The sequence below is a fragment of the Grammomys surdaster genome, unplaced genomic scaffold (genome assembly GCF_004785775.1).
Source record: "Grammomys surdaster isolate TR1022 unplaced genomic scaffold, NIH_TR_1.0 125688, whole genome shotgun sequence".
In the NCBI taxonomy this organism is placed as follows: domain Eukaryota; kingdom Metazoa; phylum Chordata; class Mammalia; order Rodentia; family Muridae; genus Grammomys; species Grammomys surdaster.
Window position 1 is genome coordinate 1,137,283 of NW_021620524.1, and position 17,747 is coordinate 1,155,029.

At 48.1% G+C, this 17,747-nt stretch overlaps 1 protein-coding gene across 1 annotated transcript; it reads right to left on the reverse strand.

Moving 5' to 3' along the window:
- Window positions 1-10,197: 10,197 nt before the first annotated feature.
- Window positions 10,198-12,660, reverse strand: Dcxr (dicarbonyl and L-xylulose reductase). Its single transcript, XM_028787978.1, is given in 10 exon segments — window positions 10,198-10,311; window positions 10,399-10,516; window positions 10,747-10,811; window positions 11,497-11,504; window positions 11,545-11,636; window positions 11,726-11,768; window positions 11,852-11,873; window positions 11,876-12,005; window positions 12,109-12,208; window positions 12,611-12,660. Coding segments are annotated over 10 exon segments (732 nt in total). The 3' UTR covers window positions 10,198-10,207.
- Window positions 12,661-17,747: the final 5,087 nt, after the last annotated feature.

Genomic DNA, 17,747 nt, shown 5'->3' on the forward strand with positions numbered 1-17,747 from the left:
TTTGGCCAGGTGTGGTGATACATGCCTTTAGTCCCCGCACTCCATAGGCAGAGGTAAGTGGATCTCTGTGAGTTCAAGGCCAGCCTGGTCTACCAAATGAGTCCATCCAGGGCTCTGTTACTCGGAGAAATCCTGTCTGGGGAAAAAAAAAAAACTGACAAAAGAAAAAGAAAACCAAAATCCTATTTTGCAGCCAGGGGTGGTGGCTCACACATGTAATCCCAAGACTGAGTAAGCTGAGGCAAAAGGGCTATAGGTTTGAGGCCAGTCTGGTCTACATCACTGGGGCCCACCATAAACTTTCTCCAGATACAGAGTAGTTGACAGTCTGAAGCATTGAGGTTTGAGGGTGGAACCGCCGTGTCCAGAACAAACTGTGTTGCTGGGCTAGGATGCTGTGTGAGTAGGATGCTGTGTGGGCTAGGATGCTGCGTGGGCTAGGATGCTGTGTGGGCTAGGATGCTGTGTGGGCTAGGATGCTGTGTGGGCTAGGATGCTGTGTGGGCTAGTTATGTTAAACACACCTCCATCCATGATCCTTTCAACTTGGGCTGGGCTCATGGCTTCCCCGTGTCACTGGAAGAGCTTGTGTGTAAAGGGCAGGAGGTACCAGAAGGGAACCATGCCCAGAGTCCTGCATGGTGGTGAAAACCAGGTTGGACATAGTATTGCACACTGTTAGTCCCAGCATTCAGGAGGCAGAGGCAGAGAGATCTCTGTAAGGCACACATGAACGGACTACACACACACACACACACACACACACACACAAAGAAGAGAAATTCCAATATGGGTCAGATCTTACAGGTCTTGGAGTCCTTAGGGCTGGAATTTCAGAGAGAGGCTTTGGCCCTGTATAGGGCCAAAAGGGTTCTGGGTAGAACAGTGAAGGCCAGGCTGGGAAACAGGCATATAGTTGAACTGGATGAGCATGAAGCAAGGAAGCATGGAGTTATTGAATCTGCTGCAGAGGCCCGGAGAGATGGCTCAGAGGTTAAGAGCACTGGCTGCTCTTCCAAAGGTCCTGAGTTCAATTCCTAGCAAACACAGATGGTGGCTCACAACCATCGGTAATGGGATCTGATGCCCTCTTCTGGTGTGTCTGAAGACAGTGTACTCACATACAATAAATAAATAAATAAATAAATAAATAAATAAATAAATAAATAAATAAAATCTAAAAGAAAGAAGACAGACAGATAGACAGCTGCTGCAGGATCCCTATAGCAGCATTAAGACACTGTGAGGAATGACATCATCTGTGTCAGCCAGTTCAGCTATGGCACATTCACCTGGTTGTGACCTCAATGTGGAAATGCAGCAAGTCTCAACTCCATTCAGTACCTGGAATTTGGAGACCTCCCCTTTGTCCTTAGCAATCAATTTCCTCCTTTGCCCGTACTGTATTCACTTGTGGTGGGCTCCACCAGCAAAGAGTGTCTTTCCAAGGATGAAAATATATCCACACCACAGGAGAGTTGTCTGCAGACTCTTCGGTGGTGATACAACTGCTCAGAACAGACAAGGTCTTGACTGCCAGAGGTTTTCCAGAGTTGATGCCACTTGCTGTGGGGTAGGGTGCATGTGGCTGTGTCCCCAGTACCTCCACCTACCAAGGCTGGTCCTGTAACCTAAGCATCACGTAGCCCACTAATACCTATGAAGCTTCCACTCCACCTCACTGCTGTCTCTAGTTCACGAGAAGCAAGACTAGTTCTCTTTAATAAGTGATCTGTTGCAATAAATCAACCTGGGCGAGCTGGGCATGGTGGCACACACTTTTAATCCGAGGCAGAGGCAGGTGGATCTCTGAGTTCAAGGCCAACCTGGTCTACAAAACAGGTTCCAGGGTAGCCAGGGCCGTTACATGGGAAACTATCAAAAAACAAACCAAAAAAACCAGTCTGGGTGTGGTGGCGCACCTATGATATCAGCGCTCAGTGTGTGGAAGAGAGAGAACTTAAAGTTTCATAGTGAGTTAGAGACCACCCTGGTACACGAGCCCCTGTGTAAACAGTCAGTGTCCCGATTGCATTCCCTTCTCCGGAATATAGCTTTACTTGACATGGATTACTGCCCACAGTTTCTGACTTGTTGGTAATGGTGTAATATGTGTTTGTGAGAGATCTCTTGTGTGTGTGCATGTGCCTATGTGTGCATGCCCTTGTATGTGTGTGTGTGTTGTGTTGTATATATGTGTGTGCATGTGCGTGTGTGTGTTGTGTTGTATATGTGTGTGTGTGCGCGCGTGTTTGTGTGTGTTCCTCTGTGCATGTTCATGAGGTTGATATTGGCTGTCATCTTCAGTTAATCTCCACATTATTTTTGAGACAGGTTCTCTTAGTGAAGCTGAAGCCTGCCACTTCAGCTAGACTGGATGCTAGGGAACTACTACCCCCCTCCCCTCCCTCCTTCCATGAGCCTCCTGTCTCCACTTCCCCAGAGCCTGGGGAGAAGATCGATGCTGCCTCCTCACTCAGCTTTTTACCAGGGTGTAAAGGAACCCCAAGAGAGGCCATTTTTGCACAACAAGGTCACTGCCCGTTACATCATCTCCCCACCCCCACTTGTGGATTCCCAGGGAGGGGATGGTGACAGCCTCTATTCCTTTTCATGTTAATTCCTAAGCTGTGACAGTGCTGGTTGAGTCTCACTGGCTTATATAGCTCCCAGTTGCTCTCAAAGCTTAGCTTTGCATTCCTCCCCCCCCCCAAAAAAAAAAAAACCTGCCTGGGAAATGCCTTTGGAAAATCCTAAGGCTCCATCTATGCAGCTGGCTCTTCTCTGACAGTTGTGTGTATGGCACTGTAGCCAGAAAGCCTTCCAAGGCTTCTTGGATATTTGGTTTTCAAAGAGCAAGCTACCCAGGATTACACGGAGCTCTACACCAAATCTCCACAGTACTCAGGGAAGGTGCAGCAATGGGCTGAACTGGTCCTGAGAAAACTTTAAAAAAACAACAACATAAACAGAGGAAAAATCCCTCTCCTTTGTAGAAGCCAAACTCTGTGCTTGAGCTGTCAAGAACGTGCAGCTGCCCTGTGCCATTTCACTCACTCGGTAATATTTGTATTGGTTCTCTAGAGACTTCATAACATACACCCCTTACAACGTTCGTTTCCCAGTCCTTCCCTGTCCTGCCCCCGACCCTTGTTACCTTCCCCCTAGCCTAAATAAATAAGTAAAGTCCGGATTGTGTTATCTGGATACTCACTTGGAGGCTCTGCACGACATCTTTATTCCTTTGTGTCTCTCCTTGGTGACTAACCATGGGCTCTTGTCTAGTTTTTGGTTATGGCTACACATTTTCTAAGTTTTCTACTCTGATCCAGGCATTCCTGCTGTTCAGATATTCTGGGAAGAGATTCGAGTTTCAGATTTGAGCCCCTGGTGGTCTGCTAGCTACAATGGAGCACAGTATAAGAAAGACCAAAGGGGAATATCCATCTCAGGAGCAGGGGTAGAGTCTGAAGAAAGGTAGCGATTTGCACAGCAGGAAGTGGTGCCTAGGAGATTGGCCCCTGAACTCAGCTCAGGTTCAGCTCCCATCATGGCAGGCACATAGACAGCAGGTGGCGCTGCAGCACAGAGCGAGAGCCTCTGGCACACGGCAGGCATACGGAAGGTAGGGGGCGCTGCAGTGCAGAGTGAGAACCTCTGGCCAGTAAGAGTGGCTGCAGTCCCCAGTCCTTCCAGCACTGGGGCTGGGTCGGCCTCTGGAAAGTCCCGAAGCACTTTACTTTCTCCTTTGAAAAGTAAACAAAAGTAGGGGGCTGGAGAGATGGCTGAATGGTTAAGAGCAGTGACTGCTCTCCCAGAGGTCCTGAGTTCAATTCCCAGCAACCACATGGTGGCTCACAACCATCTGTAATGGGATCCTATTCCTTCTTCTGGTGTGTCTGAAGACAGCTACAGTATACTCATCATATTAAATAAATAAATAAAATCTTGAAGAAGAGGAGGAGAAGGAGGAGGAAGAATCATCATCCATGGACAGGAGCGTCCTGCAAAGTTCTGTGTATGTATGTTCCCTAGCAACAATGATAGTAAGTCACTATTCTATTTAGTGGACACAACTGACTTACGTACACTCTCATAGTTAGTACCCCCATACCCTACAGAGGATTGAGATCACAAGGAAAGAATTAAGCACCAGGTGCCTGGAACACAGGTTTTATGGGACCTACAGTGTGAGCTCATTCACCAGAGAACCCAAGAGAAAGGGATGAGTTGTCCCTGGTTGGTCCTAGTGAGGTGTTTAGGAATGGAACATCTGTGAGAGATTAAGGAATTCTGGCTCAGGCTCACACCAGGATCTCAGAGTCAGGGCCACCAGGGTGGTCAAAGACTGAGGCTGGGTTCAAACCTGCTGGGAAAGCCATAGCTGGCTAGTTACTGTGAGGTCAAGGCCATAGCTGACTAGTCTCAGTAAGGTCAAGGCCATAACTGACTAGTCTCAGTAAGGTCAAGGCCAGAGGTGACTAGTCTCAGTAAGGTCAAAGCATGGTGGTTGTTAAGGACACAGATATGAAGTAGGAACAGTGCAGGGAGCTAGGGAATCCTCAGTGTTACTTGAAAGGTTAGTCAAGGGCTGGTGAGATGGCTCAGTGGATAAAAAGGTGCTTGCCACCAAGCTACATTAACCTGAGTTCAGTCCCTGGGCCTGCATATTAGATGGAGAGAACTAACTCTCAGAAGTTGTTCTTTCGACTCCGCAGGCCCATTATGGCATGCCCACACACATACAGACAGACAAAATAAAAATTTAATATAAATATTTTTAAAAGACGATATGTAGCCAGGCGATTGTGGCACCCAGGGAGGCCAGTCTACAGAGCAAGTTCCAGGGCAGCCAGAGCTGTACAAAGAAACCGAGTCTTGGGGAAGGGAAAAAAAAGTTAAAACATAAAGTGCAAATGGCTCTTAAACATATCAAATGATGTGTGTTTTATGTGCAGGAGGGGCACACACATGCACATGTGTAGAGGCCAGAGGTGTGGTATGTGTATGTGTGTAGGAGTTGCTTAAACCCCCCCTTCTCTCCTTCTCCTCATTCCTTATCTCTTTAATGCACTGGGGATACACAGATTTCCATGGCCATCCTTTGCCTGAAAACTCCAGTAACAAACCTTTATGACCCTGGCCAAGAGAAATCATGCCTTTGGGATGACAGCCACACAAGTGAGTAAACCCCAGCCAAATCTGCAGCGGATTCCTACCACTTTCTTGCCCGCCAGCAGGCCCTGGAGAAAGGTTTTTGTTGTTGTTGTTGTTGTTGTCTTTGAGACAGGGCTTCTTTGTGTAACAGTCCTGGCTGTCTTGGAACTCATTTTGTAGACCAGGCTGATCTCAAACTCACAGAGATCCACCTGCCTCTGCCTCCTGAGTGCTGGGATCAAGGATGTGGGACACCCTTCCCCGAAAGACCACACTCCAAGAGATTTATTTTTATTTTGGGGGGTATGAGTAAGTTTGCTCTGTGCATCATGGAATGCGGAGGTCAGAAGGTAGCATCAGATGCCCTGGACTGGAGTTACAGGTGGTTGTAGCATCTGTAGCCCTTGGGTACTGGAAATTTAACTCAAGTCTTCTGCAAAGAGCAATCAGTGCTGACAGGCAGTGGTGGTGCACGCCTTTAATCCCAGCACCTGGGATGCAGAGGCAGGAGGATTTCTGAGTTCAAGGCCAGCCTGGTCTACAGATAAGATCCAGGACAGCCAGGGCTACACAGAGAAACCCTGTCTCGAAGAAAAACAACAACAAAAGCAGTCAGTGCTTTTAACCACTGAGTCATCCCTCCAGGCTCTGGCAGAGAAACTTGAAATTTTGTAGGGATCATGACCTGCTTTTAATTTCTTTGTTGTATGGGCTTTTTGAACTATTTTAGGTTTAGGCCATTTGTTTTTAGACAGGAAATTTGAAGTCCAAAAGGTAAGAAGGCTCAAGGTACTTTAATCTAGCCCCTTCAATCTCTGGGTTAATCTAAGAGCCTTGGGAAATACTGGATGTGCTATCATGGTGTCCCCAAGGGAGAATCCCAGCTGACTGGTCCTCTATGGACCCCTGACTCGGTAGACTGTTCAAGTGAGTAAAGTGAGTGATGAGTGCAGTTGACATGGGCGTGTCAAGGACCCAGCCTCAGCCTATGGAAGCAGCAAGGCTTTGTCCCTGGTCTGAGGAAAGGCAAAGCCTTCCTCTGGCCTGATTTGGAACAATGTTTACAGAAAATGTTCACTGTAGCTGTCTGCACCTCCTGTTACCACCTTAAGATGACTCTCCTATGGAGATTAGCCAGACAGCCTCCTAGTTCAGCTGGATACAATAACCCGCCTCCCTTGTTCAAATCTATGTAACAAGCACACTGAGAGGCAACTGCTGTGGCTTCTCCACCAGACTTCCTGATCTCAGCTTTTCTGTGTGCTCACATTTGTCATTTCTTCATTTTCTCACTGCCCCTAGTCAGCATTCCAGGATCCAAGCCGTGCAAGGACACAGCGATACACAAAACGATGATTTATCTAAGCATATTCTCAGAATTGGTATTACTGTTACATGTATCGTGTGCATACCTGTCTGTTAGTCTGTATCTGTGATGTAGCTTGATGACGGTAGAAACAATCTGACGGCTGCAGCAGTTGTCTCATTAGAGGTTTAGCAACGTGAGGATGTCCTGGGCTCTGAGAAGAAACAGTTGTTCCTCTAGCCCATTCTGGGTGACTCTAGAATAGAGTACTAGAGGAAGCATTGGGAGTGTCAGGAGTCTCATGACAAGCATGAAACCACACAAGAAAAATAGATCCATTCCTGGCTTGGCAGGAAATCCAGCAACTTGTCTAGAAGGTGTAGTGTATGAGTATGTTTAGCTGACCGACGGGAGAGTGTGTAGACATGTTTAGTTGATCTGGGGGAGCTATGTGGCATCTCTCAGACTGATTTGACCTATTCTACTCTGGGCAAGTGTTGTGGACAGTATGTTAGAAATGTAGGACATGTTTTTATCTTCCCACAGTATCAGAACATATTGCCAAATATATTAACTGTACAATACAGACAGGTCTTTAATCCTGGGGGGGAGGGAGGGAGAGGGGACAGGGAAGGAGGGGAGAGGAGAGGAGAGGAGAGGAGAGGAGAGGAGAGAAGAGAGATCTGGATATTTGAGTTCAAAGCCAGCCTGGTACGAGCAAGTTCCAGGTACAGAAAAGCAAGGTGGTCCATGCCTTTAATCCCAGCACACAGGAGTTGGTTGAGAAGCAGTGCAAAGGAGTTGGGCCTGCAGTTCAGTTGGTAGCAGTTAGGTTTGTAGGGTTTGGCAGTAGTTTTTACTGGGACAGTTTTACAGAGCTCGGTAACAGAGAGAACAAGCTAAACACGGGTGAAGAAAGAATGAGTCAGGAAATGAGAAGGAGCCAGAAAATTACAACAGGTTGCTAGTTAGTGTAAGGCCAAGCAGAGCAATTCAGTGAGAAACTGAGTGTCTTAGGGTCTTATTGCTATGAACAGTCACCATGACCAAGGCAACTTTTTTATTTGTGTTTTTTGTTTTGTTTTGTTTGTTTGTTTGTTTTTCTTTTTCGAGACAGGGTTTCTCTGTATAGCCCTGGCTGTCCTGGAACTCACTCTGTAGACCAGGCTGGCCTCCAACTCAGAAATCCACCTGCCTCTGCCTCCCAAGTACTGGGATTAAAGGCGTGCGCCACCACTGCCCAGCAAGGCAACTTTTTAAAATATGAATTTACTTTATGTATATAAAAGTACACTGTTGCTCTCTCAGTGTTCTTAACTGCTGAGCCATTTCTCCAGCCCCCAAGGCAACTCTTATAAGAACAACATTTAACTGGGGTTTGCCTCAGAGGTTCAGAGGTTCTGTCCATTATCATCAAGGTGGGAGCATGGCAGCATCCAGGCAGGCATGGTGCAGGAGGGGCTGAGAGTTCTACATCTTCATCTGAAGGCTACTAGGAGAAGACCCAGTTCCACGCAGCTAGGAAGAGGGTATTAAAGGCCACGTCCATAGTAACACACCTAATCCAACAAGGCCACATGTATTTCAACAAGGCCACACCTAATAGTGCCACTCCCTGAACCAAGCATATACAAACTATCAATCACACTGTGAGAAGCCAGATTGAATCAGGAGTCAGCCTGGAGAGGAGTTTGAGCCTGAACAGCTAAATTGAGCCAGCCATCCAGAGTCTTGAAAGGGTAAGCTTATTCAACAGTATAAATCTCAGAGGCTGAAAACATTCTAGGCCTAGGTTAGATTGTACAGAGGCTAGAGGCTTCCAGGACTAGGGCTAGGTTAGCCAGTTGAGGCAGTAAATCTCCCAGAGGACAAGTACATCTTGCTAGTAAAAGTTACTCTGCCGGGTGGTGGCGGCGCATGCCTTTAATCCCAGCTCTTGGGAGGCAGAAGCAAGTGGATTTCTGAGTTCGAGGCTAGCCTGGTCTACAGAGTGAGTTCCAGGACAGCCAGGGCTAAGTAGAGAAATCCTGTTTCAATAAACAAACAAAGAAAAGAAAAGAAAAGAAAAGAAAAGAAGAGAAAAGAAAAGAAATCAACAAATGTGTTCCCAGAGCCCACATAGTGTCTCACAGCCATCCACAATTCCAGTTCCAGAGGCTCTGATGCCATATGACTTCTGAGGGCACCAGGCTTGTAAATGGTGCACAGATATATGTACACAAAACACCATACAAATAAAATCATTTTTGTTTCATCTTTTGAAACAGGGTCTCTGTGTGGTCCTGGTTGTCCTGGAAATTACCAGGCTGGCCTCAAACCCACAAAGATCCTTTTACCTCTGCTTTCTGAGTTCTGGAATAAAGGCATACACCACCATGCCCAGAGAGATCTGCTTGCCTCTACCTCCCAAGTGCTGGAATTAAACGTGTGTGACACCACTGTTTCCCTTGGTTTGCTCAGTCTGCTTTCTTGTAGAACCAGGGACCACTAGCCCAGGGATGGCACCACAATGGGCTGGTCCCTCCTCTATCAATCACTAATTAGGAAAATGCTCCACAGCTAGATCTTATGGAGGCATTTTCTCACCTGAGCCTCCCTCCTCTCTGATGACTCTAGCCTGTGTCAAGCTGACATAGGAGAAACTGTCCCCTTGTATAAGGGGCTCCTTGGGTTACTTCTATTTCCATTCAGCCACTAAGCATGACAAAAGGTTTGACAGATTGACTGTATACCCCTCCTTTTAAAAAAGCCAACTGTCCTTGATCCCAAATCCCAGATCAGGCAGGGCCACCATAAACCTGAGGCTTCCAGGCCATGGTCACTGACACAGGCCTAGATGAGGTGATAGACAAGAGGCAGCAGCAGGATCCCAAGGGGGAATTAAGGGTACCTATGTAATCTCTCCACCCAGGCATTCTGCACAAAACACTGGGCTGTGTAAATCCACAGATGACCATACACTACTACTTCTCCAGTGCACCAGGTGGGCACTTTCAGGGTTTGGGATACTGTACTGGCTGGGTTCGTGTGTCAACCTGACACAAGCTGGAGTTATCACAGAGAAAGGAGCCTCCCTTGGGGAAATGCCTCCATGAGATCCAGCTGCAGGGCATTTTCTCAATTAGTGATCAAGTGGGGAAGGGTAGTCCTGTTCTATAAGAAAGCAAGCTGCCGGGCGGTGGTGGCGCACGCCTTTAATCCCAGCACTTGGGAGGCAGAGGCAGATGGATTTCTGAGTTCGAGGCCAGCCTGGTCTACAGAGTGAGTTCCAGGACAGCCAGGGCTACACACAGAAACCCTGTCTCGAAAAAAAAAAAAAAAAAAAAGCAAGCTGAGGAAGCCAGGAGAAGCAAGCCAGTAAGTAACATCCCTCTCCATGACATCAGATCCAGCCTCCAAGTTCCTGCCCTGTGTGAGTTCCTGTCCCGACTTCCTTTGGTGATGAACAGCAATGTGGAAGTGTAAGCTGAATAAACCCTTTCCTCCCCAACTTGCTTTTTAGTCATGATGTTTTGTGCAGGAATACAAACCCTGACTAAGACAGATACCATGGTCCATTTATTTAAGCAATTTAGCCCAGCCTAGCTGAGACAGGGGAGGATCCTGGGGTTCGAGGTTGGGGATGGACGTGTGGTGGCTCCACAGGATGGAAGCAGAACTGTTGAGTTGGGTTGAAGGTAGGGTCATGGTGTAAGAATGGGGACAGGGAGGGCTCCAGGGGTCCACAGGTGCCATCTGGGCAGACTAGGAGGCCACATAGCCAGCATCTACCAGGATGCCAGAGCCAGTGGTGGAGGCACTATGGTTGCTGAGCAGGAAGAGGATGCTGTTGACGACGTCCTCAACCTCTGCAGGAGAACAGACCAGTCAAAGCTCTTGCTTGCTCGGCTGCCAGCAAACAACACTGTTTCCCTCACCCATTGTGCCCAGCTGACCTGCAAACTTCCTCAGAGGGTGGCGCTCCTTGAGCTTCCTGGCAAACTCAGCATCTTCAGTGACTTTCTTGCCCATGTCAGTCAGCACCACAGTGGGATTTACGGAGTTTACCCGGATCTGGGGTCGGAAGCCACAGCAGGAACAGCTCCACAGCCAAGGAACTAGCCCTACCTGCACAGCTCCGGACTCACCCCAGGGCAAGCCTGATTGGCTCGCTTATTCTGTCCACCTGAATCCTGAACCCATTGCTCAGAGCCTTGTGGTCCTCAGGCCTCACCCTCAAAACCCAGCCCCGCCCCAGGTGCCCATCATCTGTCCCTCAGATGTGGCTCCACCCCTGTGCCTACCTTGTATGGCCCCAGTTCCATGGCCATGACTTTGGTCAGCATAGTTAATGCGCCCTTGGTGGAGCCTGTGGCGGGGGGAGGGGGGAGTGCTGAGGACCCTTCAGTTATTTAGTCCTCCTTCTGGGAGGCCCACCCAGAACCCACTCCTGCTCCTACCACAAGGTACTCACTGTAGATGGCCAGGCCAGACAGTGACAGACAGTGTTTTATCATAGCAGTACAAAAGTCTTGACTTTAAAGATTATCAGGGCCATTTGATATTTTGAATTAAGAATCTTTAGTCTTAGCAACTTGGGTTAGGAAAGGGTTTATTTTTCTTTTTTTTTTTTTTTTTGGTTTTTCGAGACAGGGTTTCTCTGAGTAGCCCTGGCTGTCCTGGAACTCACTCTGTAGACCAGGCTAGCCTCGAACTCTCGAACTCAGAAATCCGCCTGCCTCTGCCTCCCAAGTGCTGGGATTAAAGGCGTGCGCCACCACCGCCCGGCCAGGGTTTATTTTTCTTATACCTCTGATTATAGTTCATCACTGAAGGAAGCCAAAGCAGAAACTGTCTGTAATGTCACTAGGCAATCAGCCTGAGTTGTATAAAAAAAGCTAAACAGAAAATTCACAACAGAAGAATCTCAAAAGGCTGAGAAACACTTAAAGAAATGTTCTAAAGTCCTTAGTCATCAGGGAAATGCAAATCAAAATGACTATGAGATTCCATCTTACAGAAATGGAATGGCTAAGGTCAAAAACTCAATTGACAGTACATGCTGTCGAGGATGTAGAGCAAGGAGAACACATTGCCTTTGCTGGTGGGAGTGCATGGTGACGTGGGCCACCATGCTGGAGATGTTGACAATGGAGCCTGACACTCCGCGGTTAATCATGCCCTTGGCTACCATCTGGAAGTCAAGAGTTTTGGGCAAACACACACATTATCTCACCCCCCCTCCAGGTTTGCATCTGGGCCACAGCTTTCCCATCTCCTCACCCGAGACACCTGCACAATGGCTCGCACATTCATGTTGAAGGACCTGGCAGAAGGGGAACATCAGTTTACTGAGCCTCCCGCCTTCAGCCATCCTCCCCAGCCTGCCCACTCTCCCCGAGTGCCCACCTGTCAAAGGCTTCTTTGTAGACTCTATAAAAGGCTGCATCAGCGCCACCCCCGCATTGTTCACCAGCAAGTCCACAGGGCCGATACCACTCAGCGCCTTCTCTGTGGCCTCCCAGTCATCCAGGTCTACACACACGGGTTCTATCCCGGGACACTGTGGGGGACATCGGTGGCCTGAGACATTATCTCATCCAGGTTCTGATATATCCCTGAGGGTGGGGGACAGGCTCCAGCCATGTCAGGGCTGTGTGCCTTACCTCCTTGGCAAGGCTGACCAGGTCTGGGTTGTCACAAGTCACGGCCACCACTTTGGCTCCTGAGGCATGCAGAGCCTTCACAGTGTCACGCCCAATCCCTGTAGGAGGGAAAGTGGTGGGACAAGGGCCTTGTAGGCCTGGTCACAGTAGGATCTGGGTCCCACAACGGAGTTAAGGCTGTTGTTCCCGGCAGTGGGAGAATGGCTGGAAGCCAGGATTAGGTGGGACCTGCCTTGGCATAGGTCAGACAGACTAGCATCAGGTCAAAGGAGGCAGTACCCTCCTAATGGGGTTCAAGAGAAGAGTCACTGGTGCCCATCTTCCCAGCCTGGGTATAGGAGCTATCTTAATGCCAACCTAAACTCGTACTTCAGAGAATAGCATTGTGGTAGCCAAGGAGAGACTGGTCTCCAGCCAGGTGACAGTGTTGAGGCTGGCCTCCTCCTCTCTCCAGTGCCAGCTCTCCCACCCGCTCACACTCACCTACCCCCATCACACTCACCTCGCCCTGCCCGTCACCAGGGCTCTCAGGCCACTGAAATTCAACTTCATGCTGCTAACAAGTGTCCTCCTGCAGTAATGGGAGGGCTGAGGTTGTTAAGATGGAACTGGCAAGTGGGACAGGGTTGGGGCAGATGACTTGCTCCCTCCTGGAAGCCCTCCTCACTGCTCAGAAGTGCCAATCAGCTGTCCCTGCTAGGACGATGAAGGGAAATGAAGTGTGTGCACACACGTGTAGAAGGTCTGACACAGCAGTGGAAGCATGTGTGCACACACATGTGCCTGTGAGAGGGTCTGTCACAGTGGTGTAGTGAGAAGCAAAGGGAAGGAATTTGCGTTTTCAGCATTGAGGAACTGAGTCTTGAACCCAGGGTCCGAGAGCATACTATGCCAATGGTGCCCTACTGAACCATACCCTTCAGCCCAGGGGAGTGAAAATTCTGGGTTTGGAATTTGTCTTATCTGAACAGAAGCATCAGCTTGTGACTTTTTGTTTATTATAAATGAAGGTAGTGATCTGATCTAGCTGGAGCAGGTGGCACTGGACCTAAATGTCCAGGGATCCAAGAACCCACCACACCTACAATATGTCCAGTAAGTCCACTGGTTGTCCTCCTTAATCTGTTCCTCCCAGGTGCCCCTCACCTGCTGCCCTCTACCATCCAGGAACTCTGGCCTTGGCGATGACAACGAGGCACCTTCTTTACTCTGAGGCGGGACTCTAGCAAATCTAAGCATAGATTCTGGGGTTTCCTGCCCAGTAGCTAACTCGGAGTCCCTCTGTGTGTCTCATCTTCTCTGAGTAAACAGCTGGGTCTTTGGAACCAATTAGAAGTAATCATAGAATATTGCCCATCTCAACCCACCTCTAGTGATTGTCTGAGGTGTGCTGAGGTTCTGTTATCTTGTGTGTCAGAGTTCATGGAATAAGTACTTCTGTCCAGGGAGTTGTGGCAGGTCACATGGTATCTGCACCAGGCAGGAGGCTCAGGTGCCAGACTGCCCCATGGACAGCCCTGAGGAGTGGGTGTGCTCAGACTCCCGCCTGCTAACCTTTCTCTTACTTAGTCCAGGCTCTGCACTGAGACCTTGTGACTTACTGAGAGAAGCCAGCTGTATTTCAGGTTGCTTTATAGTGCGGGGACGGAAGTAGCCCCCTTCCATTGAGCATTCCTCCACACTGGTCAGAAGGGTGCTCTGGGATCTTCCTGGGGCTCAGGAGACAGCGTGCACAGTGGGAGACTGGAGAGCATTTCGTGCATGAGTCTGTCTTATGACACATACATTGACACTGCCCAGCAGAGTTTCCTCATAGCTATCAGGGACAGATTGTACCTACTCACTGTGTCCTTGATCCCAGTCTGAACAAACCACCAAGTCCTACAGCCAACTTCCAGGTGGCACTGAATACTGGGACCTGGCCTGATCTAGCCAGTAAGATCAAAGCCTTTCTCCTTCTATGATGAAAGCAGTTGATTGTGACCAACCTGCTATCTGGTAGCCATAGGAACCCTTGGGGAAATGGTGGCCTTTCAGGCATTTGGTGTTGGTCTCTACCACTGGCCAGTTGGGCACCAGGCAGGAGGAAGTGGTTTACCAGGAAGGGAGCATCAAGCTCCAAGGTCTTGGGAAAATAGTCCTCTGCTAGCCTTACCCTTTAGAGAGCACTTCTCCACGGTGAAAATACCTTCACTCTCCATAGCTCTTGCTCTATCTCCTGTCACCTATATGGACTGAAGATTTCTCTATCCAGAGTCATGTGCTGAGCCCTAACTATAGCATTATGAGAGGACTGTTGTATAACAGTTTCCTTTAAGTCTAAAACACTCCATCCTGCATGGAAGGTCCTTAAGTAGGAATGTAAACAACTCAAAATAGCTTCAAGGAAGTTCCTGAAACTGACCAGTTTCACTAGGTCCCTCTCCGCTGTGGTAAAGAATAAAAGCTGAGAGTCTCTCTCAGACAAACCAAGCAGCAAAGAAGAAAGATTGCAGAACAGGGCCCAGAAGATCAAAAAAATCAGCTGAGTTGCCTACAAGAGGTTTAGATCAACTAAACCACTTGGGAGAGACACTCTCTAACCTGTTGAGCTGCCTTCAGACTATGAATTGTGTTCCAGGTTCCCAGCTTTTGTGAGCTGTCACTGAAGCTGTACTAGGGTGAATGCCACTGTCTTTGCTCCTGTAAGAAATCCCTCACCAGTACTCCCATAGGTAACCCTAATAAATCTCATGGCTCACCGGTTGGAATTTGTTGGTATCTGTACGTTAGTCTGTTATGGGCTGCCTAACTGGAATGAGTGGACGTGCATGTTGTATCTCTCCAGGAAAAGTTTTGTCGCACAACAGAAGGAAAGGCCTTTGGGAGGAAATTAGGGGAAACTAAACCCAGGAAGATAACTAGCATTGACCTCTGACCTCCATTCATGAGTGTACACACGTGCATCTGTAAGCAAACATACTCACACTTGCACAGATACACACAGACATAAAAACCCAGTGTAGCAGAGTGTGGTGGTTCCCACCTGTAATTTCAGCTCTTGGAGACAGAATCATAGCTTTAAATTCGAGGACAGCCTGGTCTACATTGTGACTCCAAGGCCAGCCAGCACTACATAGCAATACCATGCTCAATCCCACTAGTGGTGATTTAAATGAGAACGATACCCATAGGCTCATATTTGAATGCTTAGTCTCCAGTTGGTGGAACTGTCTGAGAAGGATTAGGGGGTATGGCTTCATTGGAAGAGGTGTGTCACTGCTGGTAGGGTTTGAAGTTTCAAAAGCCCACCTCATTCTCAGTTGGCTCTTTCTCTCTCTGCCATCTATGGATCAGATGTAAGCTCTCAGCTACTGCTCTAGCACCACGCCTTCCTGCTTGCTGCCATGCTTCCTGCCATGATGGTCATGGACTTTAACCTTCGGGAACCATGATCCTCCAATGAAATGTTTTCCTCTATGAGTTTCCCTGGTCATGGCAACAGAAAAGTAACTACAACACCACTCCTCCACACAGTCACGAGTGGACTGTGCTTTGAGCTGACTGAAGCCATGTGCTGTGGCAGGCTGCCTGTCAAAACATACCCAGACGGCAAAGCAGCATGAATTGCAGCCTGGACCATTCGTATGTCTTTCCTTTCCCCTGAGCTAACAGAACTGACAGATGTTTTTTTAAGGGAGGCATAAGGACGAGGACCATACATAGGAGCTAGAGAGATGGTTCAGTGGTTGCGAGGATTTGCTGCTCTAGCAGAGGACCAGGATTCTGCTCCCAGCGCCCACATGGCAGCTCACAGTCATTTGTAACTCCAGTCCCAGGAGATAACGCTCTTTTCTCATTCTCCATAGGCACTGCATGCATGTGGCATACTAATATACAAACTGGGGAAGCACTCGTGCACATCAAATCAAAAATAAATAATAGCGCAGTTCTTTATTTTACTTTTTAAAAAAGATTTATTGGGAGGCAGAGGCAGGCGGATTTCTGAGTTTGAGGCCAACCTGGTCTACAGAGTGAGTTCCAGGACAGCCAGGGCTACACAGAGAAACCCTGTCTCGAAAAACCAAAGAAAAAAAATATTTATTATTTATTGTGTGTAGTGTTCTGTCTGAATGTATCCCTGTAGGCCAGAAGAGAGCACCAGATATCATTATAGATGGCTGTGAGCCACTATGTGGTTGCTGGGAATTGAACTCAGGACCTCTAGAAGAACAGCCAGTGCTCTTAACCTGTGAGCCATCTCTCCAGTCCAGCACATTTCTTTAATCCCAGAACTAGGGAGACAGAAATAGGTAGATCTCTGTGTGGTTCAGGGTCATCCTGGTCTACATAGAGAGGCCTTGTCTCTAAAACCCCAGCAGATTAAAAATTAATGTAAATTTTTAAAAAAAAAATCATGTCTGTGTTTCTCCATGATTCAGAAAGTCTTAAACGGTGCAGCTCCCTTAGCGTATTAAGTGGCCAGAGGCAGCACCTTGGTTCTGACCACAGCAGGGACATCCCAATTGGTAGAATTCTGAACATCTATGGGATTTATCTCCAGCTCTCTGGAAAGCATTAACCTATTTAGTTATTTAGTGTGCATGTGTGTGTGGGGGGGTGCTGTGGTGCACACATGCCAAAGCACATGTGAAGGTCAGAGTATAACGTGAGGAAAGGCATTGGTTCTGTTCATCATGTAGTCGGGCTGGGTAGCAATCTCCTTTATCAGGTGAACCGTCTGTCTGGCCACAGATAGCGGTGGGAAGCCTGGTGCAAGCCCTGTGCAGGTAGTCAGGGGCCAGCAGAATATCTTTGCTCCTTGGGGTTTATTATTTTATGTGTGGAGTGTTTTGTCTGCCTGTATATCTGTGTACAGGAGTTACTGTGTCCTGGTTGTGAGCTGCCATGTGGGTGCTGGGAATCGAACCCAGGTCATCTGGAAGAGCAGCCGCTGCTCTTAACTACTCTTTTACAAAGTACATGTGACCAAGAGGGTGGGTTCTATAGCTGAACAGCCTAGAATTTAGTGTGGCTTCTGACAGATAGCATAGAGGTCAGCTGGCCATATAGAACATGTGAGATCTTCCCTAAGGATGGGTACAGTGTTTTGTAGGAAAGAGTCTGAGATAATCATTCTGGGGAATTTGGGTAAGGTGTGCCTTTATAGCAAAAGATAGGAGAAGTCTGCCTTCGCAGATAGCAAAAGGGTCACCAGGGCATTAACAAAATCCACTCTCAGCCTTGTGGATAGAATGCAAGTGTTTTATCTCCTTCATTGAGGAGAGGTCCTTGTGTTTGACATTCCTGGTTTTTCTAATGATCTGCTGAGACATCTCTGCAGCTTCTCCACTTTATAAGATTTATTTTTATTTATGTGTGTGTGTGCAGGTGCCCACAGAAGCCAGAAGAGGCTATCAAATCTCTTGGAGCTGGAGATACAGGCTTTTGGGAACTCCCCTATGTGGGATCGGAACTCTGATAGAGCAGTAAGTACTCTTGACTGCTGAGTTATCTCTCCAGCCTCTCTCATAGGTTTGAATGAGAATGGCTCCCATAGGCTCATATGTTTGAATGCCCAGTCCTCAGTTATGGAACAAACTGGGATGTATTAGGAGGTGTGGCCGTGTTGGAGGAGGTGTGGCCGTATTGGAGGAGGT